Consider the following 24,168-nt stretch of genomic DNA (forward strand, 5'->3'; position numbering starts at 1 on the left):
GTGCTAGGATTACAAGAATGAGTCACTGCGCCCGGCCCCTAGCCTCACTTTCTTTGCGCCTCAGTTTCCACCGCCTGAAAAAAGAGCAGATCGATTGCACCCTCTTCCCGAGGCCCCTCCCAAACCATAGGCAGCCCCGCCCTAAGGGCGGAGGCTGGGCGGAGCGTCGCGCTCTTCTCCACCTCCTTCCTACTCACCGCTGCCCCCAGTGTCCGCGGCGCATGTGCCCGGCACAGCCCACCCACAACCGGCCCTGGATTCCACTTCCGCTCCACTAGCGCTGCAGCAGCAGCTGCCTTCAGGCTCCGCGCCGCCTCCGGAGTCCATGGCCGGCACGCGTTGGGTACTCGGGGCGCTGCTCCGGGGCTGCGGCTGTAACTGCAGCAGCTGCCGGCGCACCGGCGCCGCCTGCCTGCCCTTCTACTCTGCCGCTGGCTCCATTCCGTCGGGCGTCTCGGGCCGCCGCCGCCTGCTGCTGCTGCTCGGGGCCGCCGCGGCCGCTGCCTCCCAGACGCGTGGCCTCCAGACCGGGCCTGTGCCTCCCGGGAGGCTGGCGGGGCCTCCCCCTGTGGCCACGTCTGCCGCGGCTGCGGCCGCCGCGTCCTACCCTGTCCTCCGTGCCCCTCTGCTGCCGCAGTCGCTGGCGGCGGCGGCGGCGGCGGGCCCGACGCGCAGCTACAGCCAGGTACGTGGGCGCCGCGAGGGACCTGGCGCGAGACCCCTCCCGGGCCGCGCGCACGCGCCCCCGCGCCCCTCCGTGTGCGCCTCGCGGGCACGCCCGGGGATCCGCGACACTCGCCGCACACCCGCCCCCGTCCGCCCTGTGCTCCTATTGGGCCCCGGAACAAGGGAAGCTGTCCCAGGCGTCGGGTTTTCTCCTTGTTTTGTTCTCCCCTCGAGTCTCTGGTCGGTTGGGCAGTGTAAGTGTGGCTGGGGTGAATGTTGAGGCCTTGTTCCCCGCCGGGCCCATGGTAGGTTTCGTGAGGCTGCTGACGCCCCCACCTCGCATCTCTCTTGCTTTCCGCCGGCTGGTTGTGAAGTTGCGAGGCCCGAGCCTGCCGGAGGGTTGGGAGTTTCCGTGCAGCCCGAGCGCTAGGCCTGGGCGGCCCTCGGCGCCTCTCGGTCGGCGGCTGCTAGGAAGGTGCGCGCACACAGTTGCGTGGGCTGGCTTGTAGGAAAGGAGCCTGTCCCCATCGCGCCCTTGCCTCTCCTGTCCCCAGGGAAAGACGAGCTGTCCCGGTTTACTGAAGGTCACCTCTGCAACTCCACTCATACAGAAGGTCTTTTAGGACTGTATGTCGCCTCGTCTGGGAAAGCAGTTTGGAGATTTAGCTGTTGGGGGGGGGGGCGTGAAGGGGAGGGAGCGTTGAGGATTGAGGACACAACTTGGGGTCCCAGGAATGAATTTACAATGTTTTCCTTTCCATTTTTTCTTTATTTTTTAGAAAAGTCAGTGTGTACTTAGATTGCAAATATTTTGTGCCTTGTAGATGAACCTTTCTCTTCTTGTTACGTGGCATCTGGGAAGTGTCTGCACACTTTTTAACTACCCAGCCCCTGATTCCTTGGGTCATATTTATCTTAATTCAATTTGTGCTTCTCCTTTAACTTAGGGAGACTGGGAGGCTAATCAGCATGGCTGCTGTCTGCCAGTGGCTGAGCTAATTGATTTGAATCCTGGCCCAATACTTTACGCTGCCTTTTTCTGTAAAAGCTTGTGATGCTTATGGAATTATGGAAAAATGGGGAAAATTGTCTACAAAAACCACAACAAAACAATCTCTAATAAACCTTTGTGAGCTAGCTTCTCTTTTTTTTCTGTGAAATTGACTGCAGTGATATCTGTAGAGCATCTACTGTGTGTTAGACACTGCTTACATTTATTCCGTAAAACTAAACATTAAGCCTTAATGAAAATTACGGATAGGGCTGGCCGCGGCACTTTGGGAGGCTGCGGCGGGCGGATCACCTGAGGTCAGGAGTTGGATACCAGCCTGACCGACATGGTGAAACTCCGTGTCTACTAAAAAATGCAAAAAAATTAGCCGGGCGGGGTGGCGGGTGCCTGTAATCCCAGCTACCTGGGAGGCTGAGGCAGGACAATCGTTTGAACCCGGGAGGTGGAGATTGCAGTGATCCGAGATAGCGCCATTGCACTCTAGTCTGGGCGACAAGAGCGAAACTCCGTCTCAAGAAAAAAGAAAAGAAAATGATAGATAGTACAAAGACATCTCTGTCCTTAGTCCGGTAGAGTGCAAGTCTTTTTTTTTTTTTTTTTTTTTAGATAGAGTCTTGCTCTGTTGCTCATGCTGGAGTGAAATGCCGAGATCTCAGCTCACTGGAACCTCCACCTCCCGGGTTCAGGCTGTTCTCCTGCCTCAGCCTCCCGAGTAGCTGGGATTACAGGCACACGCCACCACACCCGACTAATTTTTTGTATTTTTAGTAGAGATGGGGTTTCACCATGTTGGCCAGGCTGGTCTTGAACTCCTGACCTCGTGATTCGCCCACCTCGACCTCCCAAAGTGCTGGGATTACAAGCGTGAGCCACCGCACCTGGCCCAGTAGAGTGCAAGTCTTAAAGCCTGAGTTGTCTTTTTAGGTTATGGTTGTAGTGCTTCGTGGATTCTTACTAAATTCCAGTTTTACTTAATCCGATAAAAGAGACTTTATAAGTCTTTAGCCTCACACTGCTGCTGTTGCCCTTAAGATCTTTCCCTTAATCACTTGGTCTGGCATACCAGCTGACAGAGGAATATTCCCAAGGCGTCTTGCTGTCTTGTTGATTTACCCAGTCCTCAGTGTCTATTGTATTAACTTACCTTTGCCTACCAAGTGAAGGACACACATTGAGCTCCACACTCAAGGCCCTCTGCTCTATGGTACCAACCTCTTTTGCCAGGTCACCTTCTTTGGCTCCTAATTTAAACAGTTGGAATTAATTGCTGTTTTTCAAATGGGCATTTGGTGGTACTGCTTCTTTCTCTCACCTTCAAACTGGCATACCCTTTTATATCCTTATAAGAATTCTGTCCTTCCTTTAAGGCCCATCTCATGTCACATCCTGATTCTTTTTTTTTTTTTGAGACGGAGTCTCGCTCTGTCGCCCAGGCTGGAGTGCAGTGGCACAATCTCAGCTCACTGCAAGCTCCGCCTCCCGGGTTCACGCCATTCTCCTGCCTCAGCCTCTCCAAGTAGCTGGGACTACAGGCGCCCGCCACCATGCCCGGCTAATTTTTTTGTATTTTTAGTAGAGACGGGGTTTCACCGTGGTCTTGATCTCCTGACCTTGTGATCCGCCCGCCTCGGCCTCCCAAAGTGCTGGGATTACAAGCGTGAGCCACCGCGCCCGGCCCTGATTCTTCTGTTAGTGCTCTGATTTGAATTCCTGTAGTATTTTGTATCTTAATTATAGCACTCAGTATCTCATCTCGTATGCTTATCATATTCTAGATAGCTATTTCAGATGAGGGCGGCAAACACTGTGTGTAGGGGCAATCAAATATTTGTCAAATTGTTGGGGCCTTCCCTGTGTTGCCTTAACTACACTATTGTTAGCTATAATTTGGGGCTGATGAATTTTAAAATAAACCCTGAATGAAATTTGTGTCCTGCCAGACCTTTAGGATATACCTGCTTACGGCTTTTGGATGTACAATTTAAGCCAAAACAGGATGGGTTAGGTTGGTGAAGTTTACTTTTTGCTTCAGAAATAATATCTAGAATGTTAGTTTGTAGAATAAACATTTTCTAAGAATTTTTTTTTACATTTTTTACCTGTAAATGTAACTATTTTTACAATTCTTCATTTCCTTTGGAAGGAGTCCAAAACTACTTACCTAGAAGACCTTCCACCACCCCCTGAGTGTGAATTGGCCCCGTCCAAGTTAGAAGAGGAAGTGGATGATGTCTTTCTCATTCGAGCTCAAGGACTGCCCTGGTCATGCACTATGGAAGATGTGCTTAACTTTTTCTCAGGTATATTTTATGTATATTTTATTTCTTTTTTTTTCCTTATATTGTTTCTCACAAGCGGATATGTATGTTTTAAGTATGTAATTTTGTCTGAGTACAAGGTAGTGCTGCAAATCCATGTTAGACTATGCTATCACCTTCCTTTTTGATGGTTGGGAACTGTCTCATTCTGGTTGGGTTGCATATACCAAGTGATACCATGTGTGCTGTTTGCGGTATGTAACAAATTGAAAGATTTTGGGCCAGGGGCAGTGGCTTAGGCCTGTAATCCCAGCACTTTGGGAGGCCAAGGTGGGAGGATGGCTTGAGGCCAGTAGTTCCATACCACACTGGGCAACACTGTGAGACAGTGTCTCAATTTACATATGTAAAAAGACTTTGAATGCAACAAAAGTATTTTAACATTAAGACTACATAGTATGGGCCAGGCGCAGTGGCTCACACCTGTAATCCCAGCACTTTGGGAGGCCGAGGCGGGTGGATCACGAGGTCAGGAGATTGAGACCATCCTAGCTAACATAGTGAAACCCTGTCTCTACTAAAAATACAAAAAATACCCAGGTGTGTAGTCCCAGCTACTCGGGAGGCTGAGGCAGGAGAATGGTGTGAACCCGGGAGGCGGAGCTTGCAGTGAGCCGAGATGGCACCCCTGCACTCCAGCCTGGGCGACATAGCCAGACTCTGTCTGGAAAAAAAAAAAAATTCCATCATACTATGTAGTTTTTTTTTTTTAAGACGGAGTCTCGCTTTATCGCACACGCTGGAGTGCAGTGGCATGATCTCGGCTCACTGCAAGCTCCGCCTCCTGGGTTCACGCCATTCTCCTGCCTCGGCCTCCTTAGTAGCGACCACCACCACACCCAGTTAATTTTTTGTATTTTTAGTAGAGATGGGGTTTCACTGTGTTAGCCAGGATGATCTCAATCTCCTGACCTCGTGATCTGCCTGCCTCGGCTTCCCAAAGTGCTGAGATTACAGGCGTGAGCCACCGTGCCCAGCTGGTATGATGGAATATTATATAGCCATAACAAAGAATGAGATTATGTCTTTGCAGCATTGTGGGTGGTGCTGGAGACCATTATCCTAAGCAAAGTAACATGGAACATTAAACTTAATACTGTATGTTTTCACTTACAAGTGGGAGCTAAACAACGAGAACACATGGACACAAAGAGGGGAACCACAGACACCAGGGCCAACTTGAGGGTTGGGGAGAAGATTAAAAAAATACCTATCGGGGCCGAGTGTGGTGGCTCACGCCTGTAATCCCAGCACTTTGGGAGGCTGAGGCGGGTGGATCACGAGGTCAGGAGATCGAGACCATCCTGGCTAACATGGTGAAACCCCATCTCTCCTAAAAATACAAAAAAAATTAGCCGGGCATGGTGGCACGCTCCCGTAGTTCCAGCTACCTGGGAGGCCGAGGCAGGAGAATCGCTTGAATCTGGGAGGCAGAGGTTGCAGTGAGCTGAGTTCACACCACTGCACTCCAGCCTTGGTGACAGAGATAGACGCTGTCTCAAAAAGAAAAATAAAACCTATTGGGTACTATGCTTGCTACCTGGGTAACTAAATTATCTGTATACCGAACTCCTGTAACACGTGGTTTACCTGTGTGACAGTCCTGTACATGTACTAAATGAAAGTTGAAAGACAAAATTTCATGGTTTGAAATTATTTTTCTCTGTGGTATTAATATGTACTTATCAAAAAGTCAAGCCTGTCAGTGGAAATATGGAATTAAGAGTGACTCTTTGTGTAATACAGACATTTAGAATAGAAGGTCACTTAGTATCAAGGAATAAAGTTCCCTTAGTAACATGTTTGGAGGGTTTACCTATCTGTGGGATTTTTTTTAGTTTCTGTATCTGACTATGATTTATTTTTATTAATTTTTTTGAGATGGAGTCTCGCTCTGTCACCCAGGCTGGAGTGCAGTGGCGCAGTCTCGGCTCACTGCAACCTCCGCCTCCCAGGTTCAAGCGATTCTCCTGCCTCAGCCTCCTGTATTGCTGGGACTACAGGCACCTACCACCATGCCTGGCTAATTTTTGTAGTTTTAGTAGAGACAGGGTTTCGCCATGTTGGCCAGGTTGGTCTCAAACTCCTGACTTCAGGTGATCCACCACCTTGGCCTCCCAAAGTGCTGGGATTACAGGCATGAGCCACCATGCCTGGCTATTTCATTAATTTTTTTAGCTGCTCCTTGTGGAGCAGGAATAAATCCTAGGCAGTACGCCCAGAGTGAGCCTGGTCAAACTTTTTTTTAAAGCCACTTGGCCACTTACATCTTAGACTTAACTGCCATTATAAAAAGTATGCAGTATGAAAAGGGGAAAAAGGCTGGGCGTGGTGGCTGATACCTGTAATCCCAGCACTTTGGGAGACTAAGGTGGGAGGATTACTTAAGCTCAAGAGTTCAAGACCAGCCTGCGCAACAAAATGAGACCTGCTCTCTACAAAAACAAAAAGTTAAACTATGGTAATAAAATTATTTATACAGGAAATATTTTAGAGTCCTATGGATATGATTTTAAAGGAAGACACGTATGAATTTAACTATATTGTATTTCTTTAAGTGATTGTAGAAACATTGGAATAGAAGTAATGAATTTTGTGTTGGGCCTGTCCTGATTTGCTATTTAATGATCAGGAAGGAGATCATAAGCTTCTGTGCTAAGCTTTGCTTATCTTTTCTACTTGGAAGGTTTTAGAGACTAAATCCTTATGGGTGTTTGGATGACTTCAGTGATGGGGATTTGCGTAAGGAATATGACACTTGTTTCCTGCTTTGTTGTTGGAAAATTACATTCTTGTGACTTACATAATTGAGCTAAAAGTTTGATTTCTGTTTTCAATTGATTTTGCTCATACACTTTAGACTGCAGAATCCGCAACGGTGAGAATGGAATACACTTTCTCCTAAATAGAGATGGGAAACGAAGGGGTGATGCCTTAATTGAAATGGAGTCAGAGCAGGATGTGCAGAAAGCCTTAGAGAAGCACCGCATGTACATGGGTCAGCGGTATGTGGAAGGTATGTGAAGTCAGATTATGGCTTTTTGGGATCATTGCATTAGGTTTTATACTTTTCAAGGCAGTTTTTATTTGATCCTTAATAATGAAGTATTTAGATTGTATGAATGCATTATTTTATAGGTTGTGAAAATAAAACATAAAGCGATAAACTTTCTTATGAGAATATTGACCAAGTTTATCCTTTTTTTGGGGGGGGGGGTGGGAGGGTGGAGTCTTGCTCTGTCACCCAGGCTGGAGTGCAGTGGCGCGATTTCAGCTCACTGCAACCTCTACCTCCTGGGTTCAAGCAGTTCTCCTGTCTCAGCCTCCCAAGTAGCTGGGACTACAGGCACATGCCGTGATACCCAGCTAATTTTTGTATTTTTATTAGAGATGGGGTTTTACCATGTTGGTCAGGCTGGTCTCAAACTCCTGACCTCAGGTAATCCACCCGCCTTGGCCTCCCAAAATTCTGGGATTATAGGCGTGAGCCACTGTGCCCGGCTGATGAAGTATCTTACAAGCTGTGAGAATTAAAGAAGTTATGCCTGCATAGTAAATATGCAATAAATGTCATTTATTATTTTCTCTAGAGAAGCACATAAAAGATTAGTTATTGAATTCTCAGATAACCCACCAAGTTGTAATGATTTTTTTAAATGGGTTTGTTCCTTTGTTATGTAAACTTTTCATTCCTTTTGTGTTTTTTTCTTCATAGTATATGAGATAAACAATGAAGATGTGGATGCCTTAATGAAGAGCTTGCAGGTCAAATCTTCGCCTGTGGTAAATGATGGTGTGGTTCGTTTGAGAGGACTTCCTTATAGTTGCAATGAGAAAGACATTGTAGACTTCTTTGCAGGTACTTTGCAGTTATATTATGCTTGGGAGCTCATATCTTTTTTCCCTTGTTATCTCCTTCTATATCTTAGATGAGCCTGTTTCTGGGCAAAGGCATGCAGTTATATTAGGTTCTTTAGGGGAGAGCTCTTCACTTAAATTTCTAATATTTATAGATTTTATATGTGTTTTTGTTCTATCAGGCAGATTTTAGGAGGGAAGTCAGATTTCAAAATAATTTCATGAGGGTTTACTATTGAAGGAAATAATTTCTCATAATAGTCGCTATATTTGTGTAAGACAGTAACAATTTATGTAATTTAAAAGTATTATCTAATTTCTAGAACCATTAGCAGTGATGTCTATGATTTCTGTTGTTTCCTAGTATATAATTAACAGCAAAAAAAAAAAAAAAAGAAACTGGTGGGTAGAATTGTATGTTTTCGGTGGGCTTCTTGGACCCTGCCTATTCTGGAAATACAAGTATGTAGGTGTTACTGACTTTTGACTGCATAATAATTTTCCTATCAAGCATGTATTCAGTTTTGGGACTGGCAAAACAGAATAAAAATTTTATTAGTATGTGAATGATGGTGTTAATTCTAAGGATAAAAAAACCTGCTAGTAGCATTAAAATCTCTTGGTATCCTAGGACTGAATATAGTTGACATTACTTTTGTGATGGACTACAGAGGGAGACGAAAAACAGGGGAAGCCTATGTGCAATTTGAAGAACCAGAAATGGCCAACCAAGCCCTGTTGAAACACAGGGAAGAAATTGGTAATCGGTGAGTAAAGCAGATAGTAATGATGCAGAAGTGTTACACATCAACTCATTTTGATGAGTGTGCTGTAATATGACTAAAGTTATCCAAACGTAGAAAAATAGAGAGAGTAGTATAGTGAACCATGAAATGCCCATAATTTAGATTAACAATTTTTTTTGACTGCTCCTTGTGGGGCAGTACTAACCCATAGACAGTGTACCTAGAGCAGCTAGATTAACACATTTATATATAAAATATAACATCTGTTATATTTGCTTCATCTGGGTTTTTTTAGTATGCATCTTTTAAAAAAATTTTTTAATATAATTTCAGTGTTATATCTAACACTGTTAGCAATAGTATATTATCTAATAATAGTTCATAATAACATTTTCCCAATTATACCAAAAATATCCTTTTTTTTTTTGGCAATGGAGTCTCACTCTGCCGCCTAGGCTGGAGTGCAGTGGCGTGATCTTGGCTCACTGCAGCCTCTCTCTGCCTCCCAGTTTCATGTGATCCTCCTGCCTCAGCCTCTCGAGTAGCTGGAACCAGAGGCATGTGCCACCACGCCCAGCTAAGTTTTGTATTTTTAGTAGAGACAAAGTTTTACCATGTTGGCCAGGCTGGTCTAGAACTCTCGGACTCAAGTCATCCACCCACCTCGGCCTCCAAAAGTGCTGGGATTACAGGTGTGAGCCACCACATGGGAGAAAAATACAGAATCCAGATAAGGTCTACACACTGCATTTGATTGTTATGTCCGTAATTCTCTGTGTGTGTGTGATTTTTTTTTTTTTTAAGACAAAGGGTCTCATTCTGTCACCCAGGCTGGAGTGCAGCGGCATGATGATAGCTCACTACAGCCTTGAATTCCTGGGCTCAAGCAATCTTCTCGCCTCATCCTCCCAACTAGCTAGAACAACAGGCATGTGCCACCACACGCGGCTGTGTGTATGTGTGTGTGCGTGCGTGCATGTCTGTGTGTGTGTGTGTGGGTGGATGGGGTCTTGCTGTGTTGCCCTGGCTGGCCTCAAACTCATGGGCTCAAGTGATCTCCCGCTTTGGCCTTCCAAAACTCTGGGATTACAGGTGTGAGCCACTGCACCTGACCACTGATTCTCTTGAACTAGAGCAAATACCTCTTACTTATTCTTCCACCCTTTTTAAAAGCAATTGACTTTTGAAGAAATTAGATCAGTTGTGTTGTACAGTATCTCATGTTGACATCACCTCAGGATGCACATGATGATAAGTGGGTTCATTTGTGTTTTAACTTTAATCTTGGAGGTACAGTTTAAAATGTCAAATGTTAAATCACTGTTTCGTTACTTTTTTTTTGCTGTTTTCTGGCCTTTTAAATCAGCTCCTTTGAAGTAAACAAAACAGCCATTCCAAAGCCAGTGTTTCAGGATCTACTGATAGAAGTGGTTCAAAGGTTTTTAGTTTTTTGAAACAGGATCTTGCTCTGTCACCCAGACTGAAGTTCAGTGCCACGAACACTACTCTTTTCAGCCTTGACCTCCTGGGCTCAAGCAGTCCTCCCACCTCAGCTTTCCTTGTAGCTGGTACCACAGGCATTCATCACCATGCCTGGCTAATTTTAGACAGAGTCTTACTCTGTTACCCTCACTGGAGTGCAGTTGTGTGATACAGCTCACTGCAGTTGTGGCCTCCTGGGCTCAAGTAATCCTCCCACTTCAGCCTCCCAAGTAGCTGGGACTACAGGTGCATGCCACCACACCCAGCTAAGTTTTGTATTTTTGTAGAGACGGGGTTTTGCATGTTGCCCAAGCTGGTCTCACACTCCTGAGCTCAAGTAAGTGATCCACCTGCCTCAGCCTCCCAAAGTACTGGGATTACAGGTGTGAGCCACTGCACCTGGTCTCCTGGCTAATTAAAAAAAAAAAAAACTTTTGTAGAGATGGTGTCTCACTTTGTTGTCCAGGCTCAAAGGGTTTTTTTGTTTTTTTTTTTTTTTTTTTTTTGAGACGGAGTCTCGCTCTGTCGCCCAGGCTGGAGTGCAGTGGCGCAATCTCGGCTCACTGCAAGCTCCGCCTCCCAGGTTCACGCCATTCTCCTGCCTCAGCCTCTCCGAGTAGCTGGGACTACAGGCACCCGCCACCACGCCCGGCTAATTTTTTTTTTATTTTTAGTAGAGACGGGGTTTCACCGTGGTCTCGATCTCCTGACCTCATGATCTGCCCGCCTCGGCATCCCAAAGTGCGGGGATTACAAGCGTGAGCCACCGCACCCAGCCTCAAAGGTTTTTTTTAAAGGAGTAGTGCTCATCTAATCTTTATAGATTTGTAAACACAAGCTAGTTTTATAACTCTTAGTTTAGAAGGCCATGTTAAGAAAAAACTGTGCTGGGCACGGTGGCCCATGCCTGTAATCCCAGCACTTTGGAGGCCGAAGTGGGAGGATCACTTGAGCCCAGGAGTTCAAGAGCAACTTGGGCAACCTGGCAAGAACCCATGTCTACAAAAATAAAAAGTACAAAAATTAGCAGTGTGTGGGCTGGGCGTGGTGGCTCATGCCCGTAATCCCAGCACTTTGGGAGGCTGAGGCAGGTGGATCACCTGAGGTCTGGAGTTCGAGACCAGCCTGGCCAACATAGTGAAACCCTGTCTCTACTAAAAATACAAAAAATCAGCTGGGCGTGGTGGCGGGCGCCTGTAATTCCAGCTACTCAGGAGGCTGAGGCAGGAGAACTGCTTGAACCCAGGAGGCAGAGGTTGCAGTGAGCCAAGATCGTGCCATTGCACTCCAGCCTGGGCAACAAAAATGAAACTCTGCTTCAAAAAAAAAAAAAAAAAAAAAAAAATTAGCAATGTGTGGTGGCAGGCGACAGTAGTCCCCAGCTACTCAGGAGGCTGAGGCAGGAGGATCACTTGAGCCTAGGAGGTTGAGGCTGCAGTGAGCCATGTTCACACCAGTGCACTCCATCTTGGGTGACAAGAAGAAACCTGAGCTTCAAAAAAAAAAAAAAAATTGTTCCAGAAGCTTGAGTTTGATAGATAGTCCCCTCCTGTGATAGCAAGTCATAATTGGTACTTAGTTCTTGAATTCTCAGCCTTTTAGTGAAGTTCTGGGGAAGTTAGTTCTTCTCTTACTGTGACTTTTAATATCTTACACAGATGTGATTAATTTGCACAGAATTGAATTTCAAAGCTTCAAGAGATTGTTAACCAGCTATTTAAAAAACCCTTATGAGATTAATTTTTTCTGTATACACAATTAACTTAAGCATAGTTGTTCTCATGAAGCAAAACAGAGTAGAAAATATTATTAAAATATATGTGAAGAAAAAATGTTACCTTGGTGCAAAAACTTAAATCAGTGACCTACTCTGTTGTATATTTTCATGGGCTACTATCTGTATGCATTATTTTCCCTACCTGTTATTTTTCAACATCTGTGTTTCATAAGCTGTTGGAAATATAATGTATACATGTTTATTTTAAATGAGTTCAGTATAAAGTTACTTTGCACCATTTGTGCCTGTTTACTTTTGCTTTGACATAGATACATTGAGATATTTCCAAGCAGAAGGAATGAAGTTCGAACACATGTTGGTTCTTATAAGGGAAAGAAAATCACATCTTTTCCAACTGCTAAGTATATAACTGAGCCAGAAATGGTCTTTGAAGAACATGAAGTAAATGAAGATATTCAACCCATGACAGCTTTTGAAAGTGAGAAGGAAATAGGTAAGGTCTTGCCTCTTCTTGAGACTCATTGGGTCTGTCTTGAATGTGTTTTGGGTTTTGTGATTTTTTTTTTTTTTTTTTGAGACGAAGTCTCGCTCTGTTGCCAGGCTGGAGTGCAGTGGTGCGATCTTGGCTGACTGCAGCCTCTACCTCCCGGGTTCAAGTGATTCTTCTGCCTCAGCCTCTTTGAGTAGCTGGGACTACAGACGCACGCTGCCACTCCCAGCTAATTTTTATATTTTTAGTAGAGATAGGGTTTCGCCATGTTGGCCAGGCTGGTCTGGAACTCTTGACCTCAAGTGAGCCTCAGCCTCTCAAAGTGCTGGGGTTACAGGTGTGAGCCAACACACCCAGCCTAAAGTTTTAACTTTGAGTATAGTACATACTTTGAGTATATGCAGAAAGGCTTAATTATTTTGCTAGGTTTTTAATTTAATCATTTTTATTAACTATATTAAAAGCTGGGTAGTAAAAATGTGATAAAAGGAAGTAAAATGTCAACATTTAAATTAAGATGGGGGAAGATTTGGGAAATGAGCAGGAATATTGACTGAAGTAAGGATTTTTTTTTTTTTTTGAGACAGAGTCTCTCTCTGTCGCCCAGGCTGGAGTGCAGTGGCGCACTCTCAGCTCACTGCAACCTCTGCCTCCCAGGTTCAAGTGATTCTCCTGCCTCAGCCTCCCGAGTAGCTGGGACTACAGTCGCCTGCCACTGTGCCTGGCTAATTTTTATATTTTTAGTAGAGATGGGGTTTCCCCATGTTGGCCAGACTGGTGTCGAACTACTGACCTCAGGTGATCTGCCCGCCTCTGCTTCCCAAAGTGCTGGGATTACAGGCATGAGCCAGCCACTGTGCTCGCCCAAAGTAAGGATTTTTGTTTGCTTCTGGATTTAATTATTTCTTTGATTCCAACCCAGAGCAACATTTGGAATCTTTTAAGTTTGATAAATACTTTTTAAACTGGTACCCTGGGATTATCTTGTCACTATATATATGTGTATATATATATTTTTGTTTTTTTGAGACAAGGTCTTGTTCTGTGGCCCATTCTGGAGTGCAGTGGCACAATCATGGCTCACTGCAACCTTGAACTCCTGGGCTCAGGCAGTTCTTCCACCGCAGCCTCCTGAGTAGCTGGAACTATAGGCATGCATCACCATGCCCAGCTAACTTATTTTTCTTTTTATTTTTTGTAGAGACAGTGTCTCGCTATGTTGCCCAGGCTAGTCTCGAACTCCTGGGCTCAAGTGATTCTCCTGCTTCAGCCTTCCAAAGTGTTGGGATTACAAGTGTGAGCTACCACGCCCAGCCTTTGTTCTTTTTTTTTTTTTTTTTTTAGTGCCTGTAATCTAGAAAGTCTCTTTTAGGGTTTAATTCGTAATCATTTTACCTGCTCTCCGATGTTACAAAAAGGGGTAAGTTCTTAAACTGGTAATGGTTTGAGGCATTCAGTGCTTATGGGTGTTCAGGTGATATTTGTTGAGTGGCAGAAATTTCAGATCATTTTGGCTTTTAATGCTCTTAAAAGGAATTGAGGATTTGGACATAAAAGTCATACCTAGTTAGAATCTGTTAATAACCCTTGAAGCTGTTATGTTTTAACAGTGCTTTCTGTTCCACCTCTCAGAATTGCCTAAGGAGGTGCCAGAAAAGCTTCCAGAGGCTGCTGATTTTGGAACTACGTCTTCTCTGCATTTTGTCCACGTGAGAGGATTACCTTTCCAAGCCAATGCCCAAGACATTATAAATGTGTGTGGCAGTAAGATATCCAATCTCAATAGATTTGAACAAAAGTTCTAAAATTGAACTTGTATTAATTTGGGGAAGGTAGAGAAGAAAGTATAGTATTTCTGTGTTTGTTAGTAAGATGGCATCTTCCTGGTTGCAAGGCTTGCTTCTTTTTCTGTAGCTGAAAAGTGTGGCTTGGTATTACTTTTTTTTGTGATAGAGTCTCGCTCTGTCGCCGAGGCTGGAGTGCAGTGGTGTGAACTCGGCTCACTGCAACCTCTGCCTGCCGGGTTCAAGCATTTCTTCCGCCTCAGTCTCCCGAGTAGCTGGGATTACAGGCACGCGCCACCACGCCTGACTAATTTTTGTATTTTCAGTAGAGACGGGGTTCCACTGTGTTGGCCAGGCTGGTTTTGAACTCCTGACCTCAAGCAGTCCACTCTCCTCGGCCTCCTAAAGTGTTGAGATTACAGGTGTGAGCCACCATGCTCGCTGAGAGCAGATATTTGAAATGTCACTTTGAGTTCTGAGAAAAAGTAGAAAAGCCAGAAGACATACTAGATACATAAATATATTACTGCTTAAAAAAGAGATTTCCTAAAAACAAATGTATCAAGTGTATGAATCAAAGTCTGAAAGAAAGATGAAGAGCCACCAGACTTCTAGGCAGGTTTACATCCATCATGTTCCTCTTGACTGCCTTTGTTTGTCGTTTAGTTTTTTGCTCCACTCAAGCCTGTTAGAATCACCATGGAATACAGCTCCAGTGGGAAGGCCACTGGAGAAGCTGATGTGCACTTTGAGACCCATGAGGATGCTGTTGCAGCGATGCTCAAGGATCGGTCCCATGTTCGTAAGTCCTGCCTTTCGCCTTTGTTGTCGTTTTTGATGCTTGTCTTTGCTTACAAATATCTCTTTCTGTTTTGGGACTGTAGAACTTTTTCCTTGAGAAATTTGTATTCTTTTAGTACTAGTAAATTAAATGTAACAGATAAAACACTATATTATAATTTAAAAAAAATTGTCTGCTAATTATCCTGCAAATTTCTTTCTTTCTTTTTTTTTTTTTTTTTTTGTCACCCATGCTGGAGTGCAGTGGTGCCATCTCGGCTCACCGCAGTCTCCGCCTGCTGTGTTCGAGCAATTCTTCTGCCTCAGCCACCTGAGTAGCTGGGATTACAGGTGCCCGGCACTGTGCCTGACTAATTTTTGTATTTTTAGTAGAGACAGGTTTCGCCATGTTGGCCAGGCTGGTCTCGAACTCCTGGCTTCAAATGATCCACCTGCCTCAACCTCCCAAAGTGCTGGGATTACAGGCATGAGCCACCGCACCCAGCCTGTTTGTCCATTTTACATTTTGTTTGTTTGTAGTTGTTTGAGACGGAGTCTTGTCTGTCGCCCAGTCTGTAGTGCAGTGGCGTGATCTTGGCTCACTGCAACCTCCGCCTCCTGGGTTCAAGTGATTGTCCTGCCACAGCCTCCCAAGTAGCTGGGACTATAGGCACCCGCCACCACACTGGCTAATTTTTGTATTTTTATTAGAGATGGGGTTTCACTACGTTTGCCAGGCTGGCTCGAACTCCTTACCTCAGGTGATCCTCCCACTTCGGCCTCCCAAAGTGCTGGGATTACAACAGGCGTGAGCCACCGTGTCCAGCCTAAATTTTGTTTTTAATTAGGGAAAGGAAAGGGCAAAGGGTTTGAGTTGCTGTCTGAACTGTGAGAAAAATGGTTGTAATATTTTTCTGCCTTTTCAACTTTTTAAAACTAATCTTTCTCATTATCCTCAGATCATAGGTATATTGAACTGTTCCTGAATTCATGTCCAAAAGGAAAATAAGACTCCAGGGGCTCCAGATAATAAGGTAAATTTAAGAGGTAAAACTGGGCTGGCTGCAGTGGCTCACACCTGTAATCCCAGCACTTTGGGAGGCCAAGGTGGGCCAATCACCTGAGGTCAGGAGTTCGAGCCAGCCTGGCCAACATGGTGAAACCCTGTCTCTACTAAAAATACAAAAATTAACTGAGCATGATGGTGGGTGCCTGTAATTCCAGCTACTCAGGAGGCTGAAGTGGGAGAATCACTTGAACCGGGGAGGCAGAGGTTGCAGTGAGCTGAGATTGTGCCACTGCACTCCAGCATGGGCAATAGAGCAAGACTCAAAAAAAAAGAAAAAAGAGGTACAACTATGGAAATTATTTTCTATTGATAAACTAATAATCATCCACTCACTAATTTATAATATGGTAGAAACCATTCTCTTTTTATTTTTCAAATTTTTTTAGGGACCAGGTCTTGCTCTGTTGCCCAGGCTAGCAGTGGTGCGATCATAGCTCACTGCAGCTTCAACCTTCTGGGCTCAGGAGATTCTCTCACTTCAGCCTCCTGAGTAGCTGGGACTACAGGTGTGTACTACCATGCCTACCTAATTTTTTAATTTTTTTGTAGAGGTGGGGGTCTCTCTATGTTGCCCAGGCTGGCCTTGAACTTCTGGCCTTAAGTGATCCTGCTGCCTTTGCCTCCCAAAGTGTTGGAATTAACAAGAGTGAGCCACCCCACCTGGCACCATTCCTTTTTAATAAAGATCAAACTAATGATAATGGCAGTGTCAATATAAGGAATGAAAATTCTCGCTCTGGCTTCTCAGATGTGGGGGGCAAAAAAAAAAATTCCGCTGGGAAATAGAATTAATTATGATATTTTTTCATTTTTTTAAAAATTTATTTATTTATTTATTTATTTTTTGTGAGACGGAGTTTCACTCTTGTTGCCTAGGCTGGAGTGCAATGGCTCGATCTCTGCTCACCACAACTTCCGCCTCCTGGGTTCAAGAGATTCTCCTGCCTCAGCCTCCCAAGTAGCTGGGATTACAGGCATGCACCACCACGCCCAGCTAATTTTTGTATTTTTAGTAGAGATGGGGTTACTCCATGTTGGTCATGGCTGGTCTTGAACTCCTGACCTCAGGTGATACCCCTGCCTCGGCCTCCCAAAGTGCTGGGATTACAGGCGTGAGCCACTGCGTTCGGCCTGCTTTTTATTTTTTTTGAGACAGAGTCTTGCTCTGTTGAGCAAACTGGATTGCAGTGACGCAGTCTGGGCTCACTGCAAACTGCCTCCTGGGTTCAAGTGATTCTCCTGCCTCAGTCTCCCAAGTAGCTTGGATTGCAGGTGCCCACCACAATGCCTGGCTAATTTTTTTTTGTATTTTTAGTAGAGATGAGGTTTCACCGTGTTGGCCAGGCTCGTCTTGAACTAACTCCTGGCCTCAAGTGATTCACCTGCCTTGGCTTCCCAAAGTGGTGGGATTACAGGAGTGAGCCACTGCGCCCAGCCATAATTCCTTATGATTTGTATGGTAGCTTTGAGCATTATCTCCATTTAGAATTTTTATGCATAATTTCCAACATCCATCATGCTGTGTGCCAAAAAATAGCCACCTTTAGTAGCTATAAATCATAACAGACTGGATATGTGACTTGCATTAGCTTTTTTTCCCCACTTAAATTTAAATACCTTTTCCATTTTCTCAGGTTTTTTTGTTTTTTTTGATATGAAGTCTCACTCTTTTTGCCCAGAGGGAAGTGCAGTGGCACAATCTCAGCTCACTGCAACCCCCACCTTCCGGGTTCAAGTGATTCTCCTGCCTCAGCCTCCCAGGTAGCTAGGATTACAGGCACTCTCCACCACATCCAGCTAATTTTTGTATTATTTAGTAGAGACAGGGTTTCACCATGTTGGCCAGGCTGGTCTCGAACTCCTGACATCCAGTGATCTGCTAGCCTCAGCCTCCCAAAGTGCTGGGATTACAGGTGTGAGCCACCATGCCCAGCCATTTTCTGTTTTAAGGTACTTTTAAAAGGATACATGTGAAACCAGAGTGTATCATCCATAAACACAGTTAATGTGCCACTGTTTCCTTTTCCTAAAATGGCATTTTTTTTTTGCCTTAGGAAGTACATAATTTTATAGTGTTAACCTACCCGTGAAATTTGCTTAATACATCTTGATGTTCCTTCCCTCGATTAAATATATGGTGTCTTTTTTTTTCCCATAAGGTATTTTAAGTATTACTGTTGTATTGCAGTCACTTTTCTACATGTAATGGCTCATTCTTTTGAGACACCTGTAATGGTTTCTTGAAAACACACGAGGCCAGGCGTGGTGGGTTACTCCGGTAATCTCATTACTTCAGGAGGCTGAGGCAGGCAGATCACCTGAGGTCAGGAGTTTGAGACCAGCCTGGCCAAATGGCGAAACCCTGTCTCTCCTAAAAATACAAAAATTAGCTGTGTGTGGTGGTGCATGCCTGTAGTTCCAGCTACTGGGAAGGCTGAGGCAGGAGAATCACTTGAATCTGGGAGGTGGAGGTTGCAGTGACTGAGATGGTGCCACTGCACTCCACCAGCCTGGATGACAGAACAAAACTCTGTCTCAAAAAAAAAAAGGGGGGGCGGGGGGGGGAACAAAAAAACACAGACATTCATTCTACTACTGTATCCTATTCTATTGCTTTTTTTTTTTCTTTTTTTTTGAGACGGAGTCTCTCTCTGTCGCCCAGGCTGGAGTGCAGTGGTGTGATCTCTGCTCACTACAACCTCCGCCCCCCGGGTTCAAGCAATTCTCCTGCCTCAGCCTACCAAGTAGCTGGGGCTACAGGCGTATGCCACCATGCCCGGCTAAGTTTTGTATTTTATTTATTTATTTATTTTTGAGACGGAGTTTCTCTCTTGTTTCCCAGGTTGGAGTGCAATGGCACAATCTCTGCTCACTGCAACCTCTGCCTCCTGGGTTCAAGTGATTCTTCTGCCTCAGCCTCCCAAGTAGCTGGGATTACAGGCATGCGCCACCACACCCGGCTAATTTTTTATTTTTAGTCGAGACGGGGTTTCTTCATGTTGGCCAGGTTGGTCTCGAACTCCTGACCTCAGCTGATCTGCCCGCCTCAACCTTCCAAAGTGCTGGGATTACAGCCGTGAGCCACCGCGCGCAGCCTCTTCTGTTGCCATTTTTGGATATGAAGTCTCACAATTCTGTGATGTTAAATATTTATAATAGCTAAAGTCTATTTAAAATATATTCTGAAACTCAGTTTTTTGTACCAGCCTGTAAACAGTAATGCCTGACTAGTTTTCCTCACTTTAACTTGGTTTATCAGGTAACTTGCACTAAATTAGAAAGGAGAAAAATTGGAATTTGCAATTTTAAATGGTATGGGAATGTGTGCTATCCTTTTTCATCTTGAGTAAATGTGCAACATTTTTTGTTTTGTTTTTAGAGTGAAGCAAGAAGCATTTCATTTGCACATCTTTCTTGGACATGGGATATACAGTTCCAGTTTATAAGCAGCAACTGCTAGGGAAATGATTTTGGTGTTTTGGGTTAATTGCTTCTAAGAAAAGTTTCATAGTGGACTGTTTAGAAGAAGAAATGAAAGATCCAGTTTGGGATTATGAAATAAACCACAAATTAAAATTTTTGTTTAAACTGTCCAGGATCTGATTTAAAAATATTGTCTTTGTTTTATATGATTAAATGGTTTGTTTTCATAGATGATATGTTACCCATTGTAAAGACTACATGTTTTTATTCAGCAGTGTTCTTTAAATGCTTTCATTTAAACAGTAACTTTTTTTTTTTGCTTGTGAATTGAGTGCTCTGATGTAAAACTTCTCATGAAGTAAAACAGTGATTTATTTTACCCAAACATTCACCGAAGCAAAGAACGGTTTCAGACCTTCGAACTGGTATGGTTTGGCAGAGTAATTTTAAATTTTGCTGTATTTGATTACTTAGAGACAGGAATTTTTAAAAATCGAAACAAAAAATTCCACAGCTTAGTGTAAATGACAATTTGGCGGTTTTATGTCTTTAGAAATGTTTTACCTTTCTAAGCCTTGTGCTAAAGGCGTATAACGGTGGTGCCTATCTACTTAAGGGGGCATTCTAGTCTTAAAAGTTGTCTAAACTGTCCCTCCCTGGCTTTTTTTGGTTTGGGGTAAACCTAAGGGTGTTTGTTAGTCTCAAAACTGTGAAGTGACATGTCAGAACAGTCCAGACTGGTAAGAAAATTAATGGCTTCACTTGAATTTAAACCAGCTCTAGATAGGAAAAAATCAGTCTCCTCATTTGCTTTTTTAATGGAGTAGTACATCCCATATTTTAGAACAAGTAGGGGTGCCTTGCTTAAATAAAAATAGCACTTAATGTATAATTGTGTGAAGGGTTTATGGATAAAGCTGTACTTCTGTCACAATGTGGCAGTACATTCTGCTTTAATATTAAACAGCTTGTTATTTAAATATTGGACAAAATGGCTGGCTTCAAAATATAGTCATTAATAAACTAACTTTATGTGCACCTGTGTAGGAGAGTCAAAATCCTGTATACTTTCTTTGCCTTGTTCCTGTTCTCAGGGTGACGACTGCCACCAGGAGATGCAGTTCTAGTTCTTAAAATTAAATTTGCCCTGGTTTCTGACAGGTGATATCTGGAAGAGAGACTATGTCTTCTCTTACTTAATACATAACCATCTTTGATTACCAGTTAAGATGTGAAATCACTGTACTGTAGTCAATAAATGACTTGTTTCAGGCTGAAGATTACCTAAGAGTATTTATTATTGGAGTCTGTGAGTCAACTGAATATATTATTACCTCAATTCCTGCTATATTAATATAAGTATTAAGGGTTAATTTTCGTGTGTGTGTTCTTTAAATCCTGTGAACATGACTTAACCAGCTTAACATCATCAGTAGTACTACCTAGATGGAAATGCGTTTTCGTATATGGTTGAATATGCTAAGCTATGAGAACTGGTATCCGTAGTTGTACGAACTGTTAGAACGTGATCTTTGTTTCTCTTTCACATTTGGTATCTAATTTGCTGTGGAAAAGATCTGTGGGGCCTACTGTGATTGGGGTAGTGAGGAATTCATTTGCAATTGATTTAAGCTAATGAGTTTTATTTGCACATCTCTGGAAAAAGAATGCAAGCAAAGCATTCAAATGCTATATGATGGCTAAGGTTGAAAGGGTGTATCTTCTTGCCACGCTACAGGCTGAGTTTTCTGTACAAAATGTGGCCATTATTGGGAAGTCATTTTATGTATTTTTGAATGCTCCCTTTTGTTTTTGTTCATGATCTAGGCTAGTACATAAGTGATTGCTAAGGTGAATGTAGTTACGGGAAAGGAAGAGAAGCACGTAATAGAGTAAAAGTAATCTTATTTCCATGCAAGTGGAAGACAGTACTGTCTCCCCACATTTGAGAAGACTGTGTTTTGCATCACTCTTTGCTATTGAAGGAAGCAGTGATGGTGAATTTCCTTCTTCTGTTTGGGTTCCTTGTGTCTATAACTTCCTTTTGGTAAAGCTATCAGGAAGAATAGTGGGAGTGGGGTATATGGTCAGGGTGCTCATATCCTGCTTTAGCCTAGCTGCTACTTAAGGAGCTGCAAGGGAGAACTCTGAGAAGCAGTATGTAAATACCAAGGAGCTGATTGCTGAATATTGTGGTCTCATCTAAATATTGACACCAGGCAATGAAGCAAAAATAGAGTGTGTGTCCCTTTATGCGTGGGTAACTGAAGCTTCTGTCACGTGGGAAGGGGGACCGAATCTTCCCTGGGAGGAAGGCTCCAAATTCTCACTACTTATGTGTTATGTGAAGGGGGAAGCATAAGGAACCCACTTTGAAGGCAACATTTTGTGCCATGAATCTGCTTATTAATCAACATGCCTTGTTAGCGTCCTCTGCCCTAAACAGCCCTTATTAAGTCCTCATTTGGAAAGTTATTTTTTGGGGTTACATCCTGTTTGTTTTAGAATTTAAAACCCTCCATGGTGGGTCACTTGAGGTCAGGAGTTCAAGATTAGCCTGGCCAACTTGGTGAAACTCTGTCTTTACTGAAAATGCAAAAATTAGCCAGGTGTGGCACACGCCTGTAATCCCAGTTACTTGGGAGGCCAAGGCAGGAGAATCGCTTGAACCTGGGACGCAGGGGTTGTAGAGAGCCAAGATCACACCATCGCACTCCAGCCTGGGCAACAGAGTGACACTCTGTCAAAAACAAAACCGAAAAAACCAAAATACAAAAAAAACTCCATTGTTCTGAGAGTTTCCCCTAAATTATGTGAAGGCATTCACATTGAATTGGTAGGACCTGTAGTATAGAGGATAATGGTATATATATATCAGCAGTAGAGTTCCAATCTAAATTGCTCTAATGCAGTAGAAATACATTACCTTCCCACTCCCCAAGTTCAGCAAATTAGAAGAGAATCTCTGAAGTTTGTAGGAAGGGAATAAAGCTGCTATAAACATTTGTGTGCAGGTTTTTGTGTAGACTTGTTTTCAACTCCTTTGGGTAAATACCAAGGAACCAGGTTGCTGGATTGTAAGTTAAGAGTATGTTTAGTTTTGGAAGAAACTGCCAAACTCTCTTCTAACATGACTTGAATTCCCATTGACAATGAATAAGAGTTCCTGTAGCTCCTCACCCTCCCTAGTATTTGGTGATGTCACTCTTTCGCATTTTAGCTAATGGGTGAATAGTGGTCTCATTGTTTTAATTCCCAATCCCATAGTGATGTGGAGCACCTTTTCATATACTTATCTGCCATCCGTATATCATCTTTGGTGAGGTGTCTGGATTTTCTATCCAGAATTTTAGTTCTAGTGGTTTTCTTATTTTTAGAAAGGAAGTATAGGAAGGAAGGTTTAATCTGTCTTAAGCCTGATGATATGAAAATCAAGAATAGGCTAGGTGTGGTGGCTCACACCTGTAATCCCGGCACTTTGTGAGGCTGCAGTGGGAGGACTGCTTGAGCCTGGGAGGTCAAGCCTGCAGTGAGCCGTGACTGTGTTGCTGCACTCCAGCCTGAGTCACAGAGTGAGACCCTGTCTCAGAAAAAAAAAACTCATTTTAAAGTTGTTTATATTTTATTTTTTGAAGGAAATAAACTTGAAGAGATAGAAAGGGTATGTAGTGAAGATTCTCCTTCCCCTCCTGTAATTCAGCTGTTTAGTTTCTATTCTTGCACAGCCCTGTTACCAGTTTCTAGTGTAAGCTTGCAGTGACTTTATTTATAAGCAAGTGTTAATGGGTGTTTTCATTTTTTTTAAATATAAATTATACTGTACATGCTATTTTGTATTTTGGCTTTTCTCCCACCTAAACACCCTAAAGATCATTTTCTGTCAGTGTATAAAGTCTTGGTGATGCCAGTACCCATCCCTTAGATTCTACAAGTAGCATTTTGCCATGCTTTATCCCATAGCCTGCCTCCTGCAGTCTCATCTTTTTTTCTATATGCATGTCCAAGTAAGTTGTAGACATTTTTCACTTTTAATACTTTCAGCATACATGTCATGGGAGTTTGTTTTTGTTTTTTGTGTTTGAGACAGTCGCTCTGTCACCCAGGCTGGAATTACAGTGACGTGATCTCAGCTCATTACAACCTCCACCTCCCAGTTTCAAGCAATTCTTGTGCCTCAGATTCCTGAGTAGCTGGGATTACAGATGTGCACCACCACGCCTGACTAATTTTTGTATTTGTAGTAGAGATGGGGTTTCACCATGTTGGCCAGGCTGGTCTGGAACTCCTGACCTCCAGTGATTTGCCTGCCTCGGCCTCCCAAAGTGCTGGGATTACAGGCATCAGCCACCACACCCAGCCGTCATTGGAATTTTTTTTTGAGGGAGATTTGCAGTAAGGTGAATAAATGTTAAGTGTATCATTTGATGAGGGTTTTTTGTTTTTTTTTTTTTTGAGATGGAGTCTCGTATCACCCAGGCTAGAGTGCAGTGGCCTGGTCTTGGCTCACTGCAACCTCCGCCTCCTGGGTTCAAGGGAGTCTCCTGCCTCAGCCTCCCGAGTAGCTGGGATTACAGGTGCCTGCCACCATGCCCAGCTAATTTTTGTGTTTTTATTAGAGATGGGGTTTTGCCATGTTGGCCAGGCTTGTCTCAAACTCCTGACATCAAGTGATCTACCCATGTAGGCTTCCCAGAGTGCTGGGATTACAGGTGTGAGCCACCATACCCAGACTCATTTGATGAGTTTTGACGTAAGAGCATGCAACTCAAACCCCTAAGTCTGGAACATTTGTATTACATCCG

General features: G+C 43.7%; 1 protein-coding gene across 3 annotated transcripts; it reads left to right on the forward strand.

Moving 5' to 3' along the window:
• Positions 1-168: 168 nt before the first annotated feature.
• GRSF1 (G-rich RNA sequence binding factor 1) lies at positions 169-20,644 on the forward strand. 3 transcript variants are annotated; one of them, XM_055297398.2, is made up of 10 exons: positions 169-685; positions 3,822-3,978; positions 6,857-7,012; positions 7,712-7,855; positions 8,486-8,621; positions 12,129-12,313; positions 13,943-14,064; positions 14,761-14,896; positions 15,834-15,908; positions 19,323-20,644. In XM_055297398.2, the coding sequence occupies exons 1-9, from the start codon at positions 326-328 to the stop codon at positions 15,881-15,883; spliced, it is 1,446 nt and encodes a 481-aa protein (XP_055153373.1). In that variant the 5' UTR covers positions 169-325; the 3' UTR covers positions 15,884-15,908; positions 19,323-20,644. The 3 variants fall into 3 exon arrangements, with proteins under 3 accessions (XP_055153373.1, XP_055153374.1, XP_055153375.1); XM_055297399.2 differs by lacking the exon at positions 169-685 and adding an exon at positions 709-971; XM_055297400.2 differs by lacking the exon at positions 169-685 and adding an exon at positions 723-920.
• Positions 20,645-24,168: the final 3,524 nt, after the last annotated feature.

Source organism: Symphalangus syndactylus, chromosome 10 (assembly GCF_028878055.3).
Source record: "Symphalangus syndactylus isolate Jambi chromosome 10, NHGRI_mSymSyn1-v2.1_pri, whole genome shotgun sequence".
NCBI classification, from domain to species: Eukaryota; Metazoa; Chordata; class Mammalia; order Primates; family Hylobatidae; genus Symphalangus; species Symphalangus syndactylus.

Bases quoted from the DNA above. Each gene is read 5' to 3' on its own strand.
- GRSF1 (XM_055297398.2), top strand. From the start codon at position 326: ATGGCCGGCACGCGTTGGGTACTCGGGGCGCTGCTCCGGGGCTGCGGC. The intron at 7,013-7,711 runs GTATGTGAAGTC...TTTTCTTCATAG, and splicing joins GGGTCAGCGGTATGTGGAAG to TATATGAGATAAACAATGAA. The intron at 12,314-13,942 runs GTAAGGTCTTGC...TCCACCTCTCAG, and splicing joins TGAAAGTGAGAAGGAAATAG to AATTGCCTAAGGAGGTGCCA.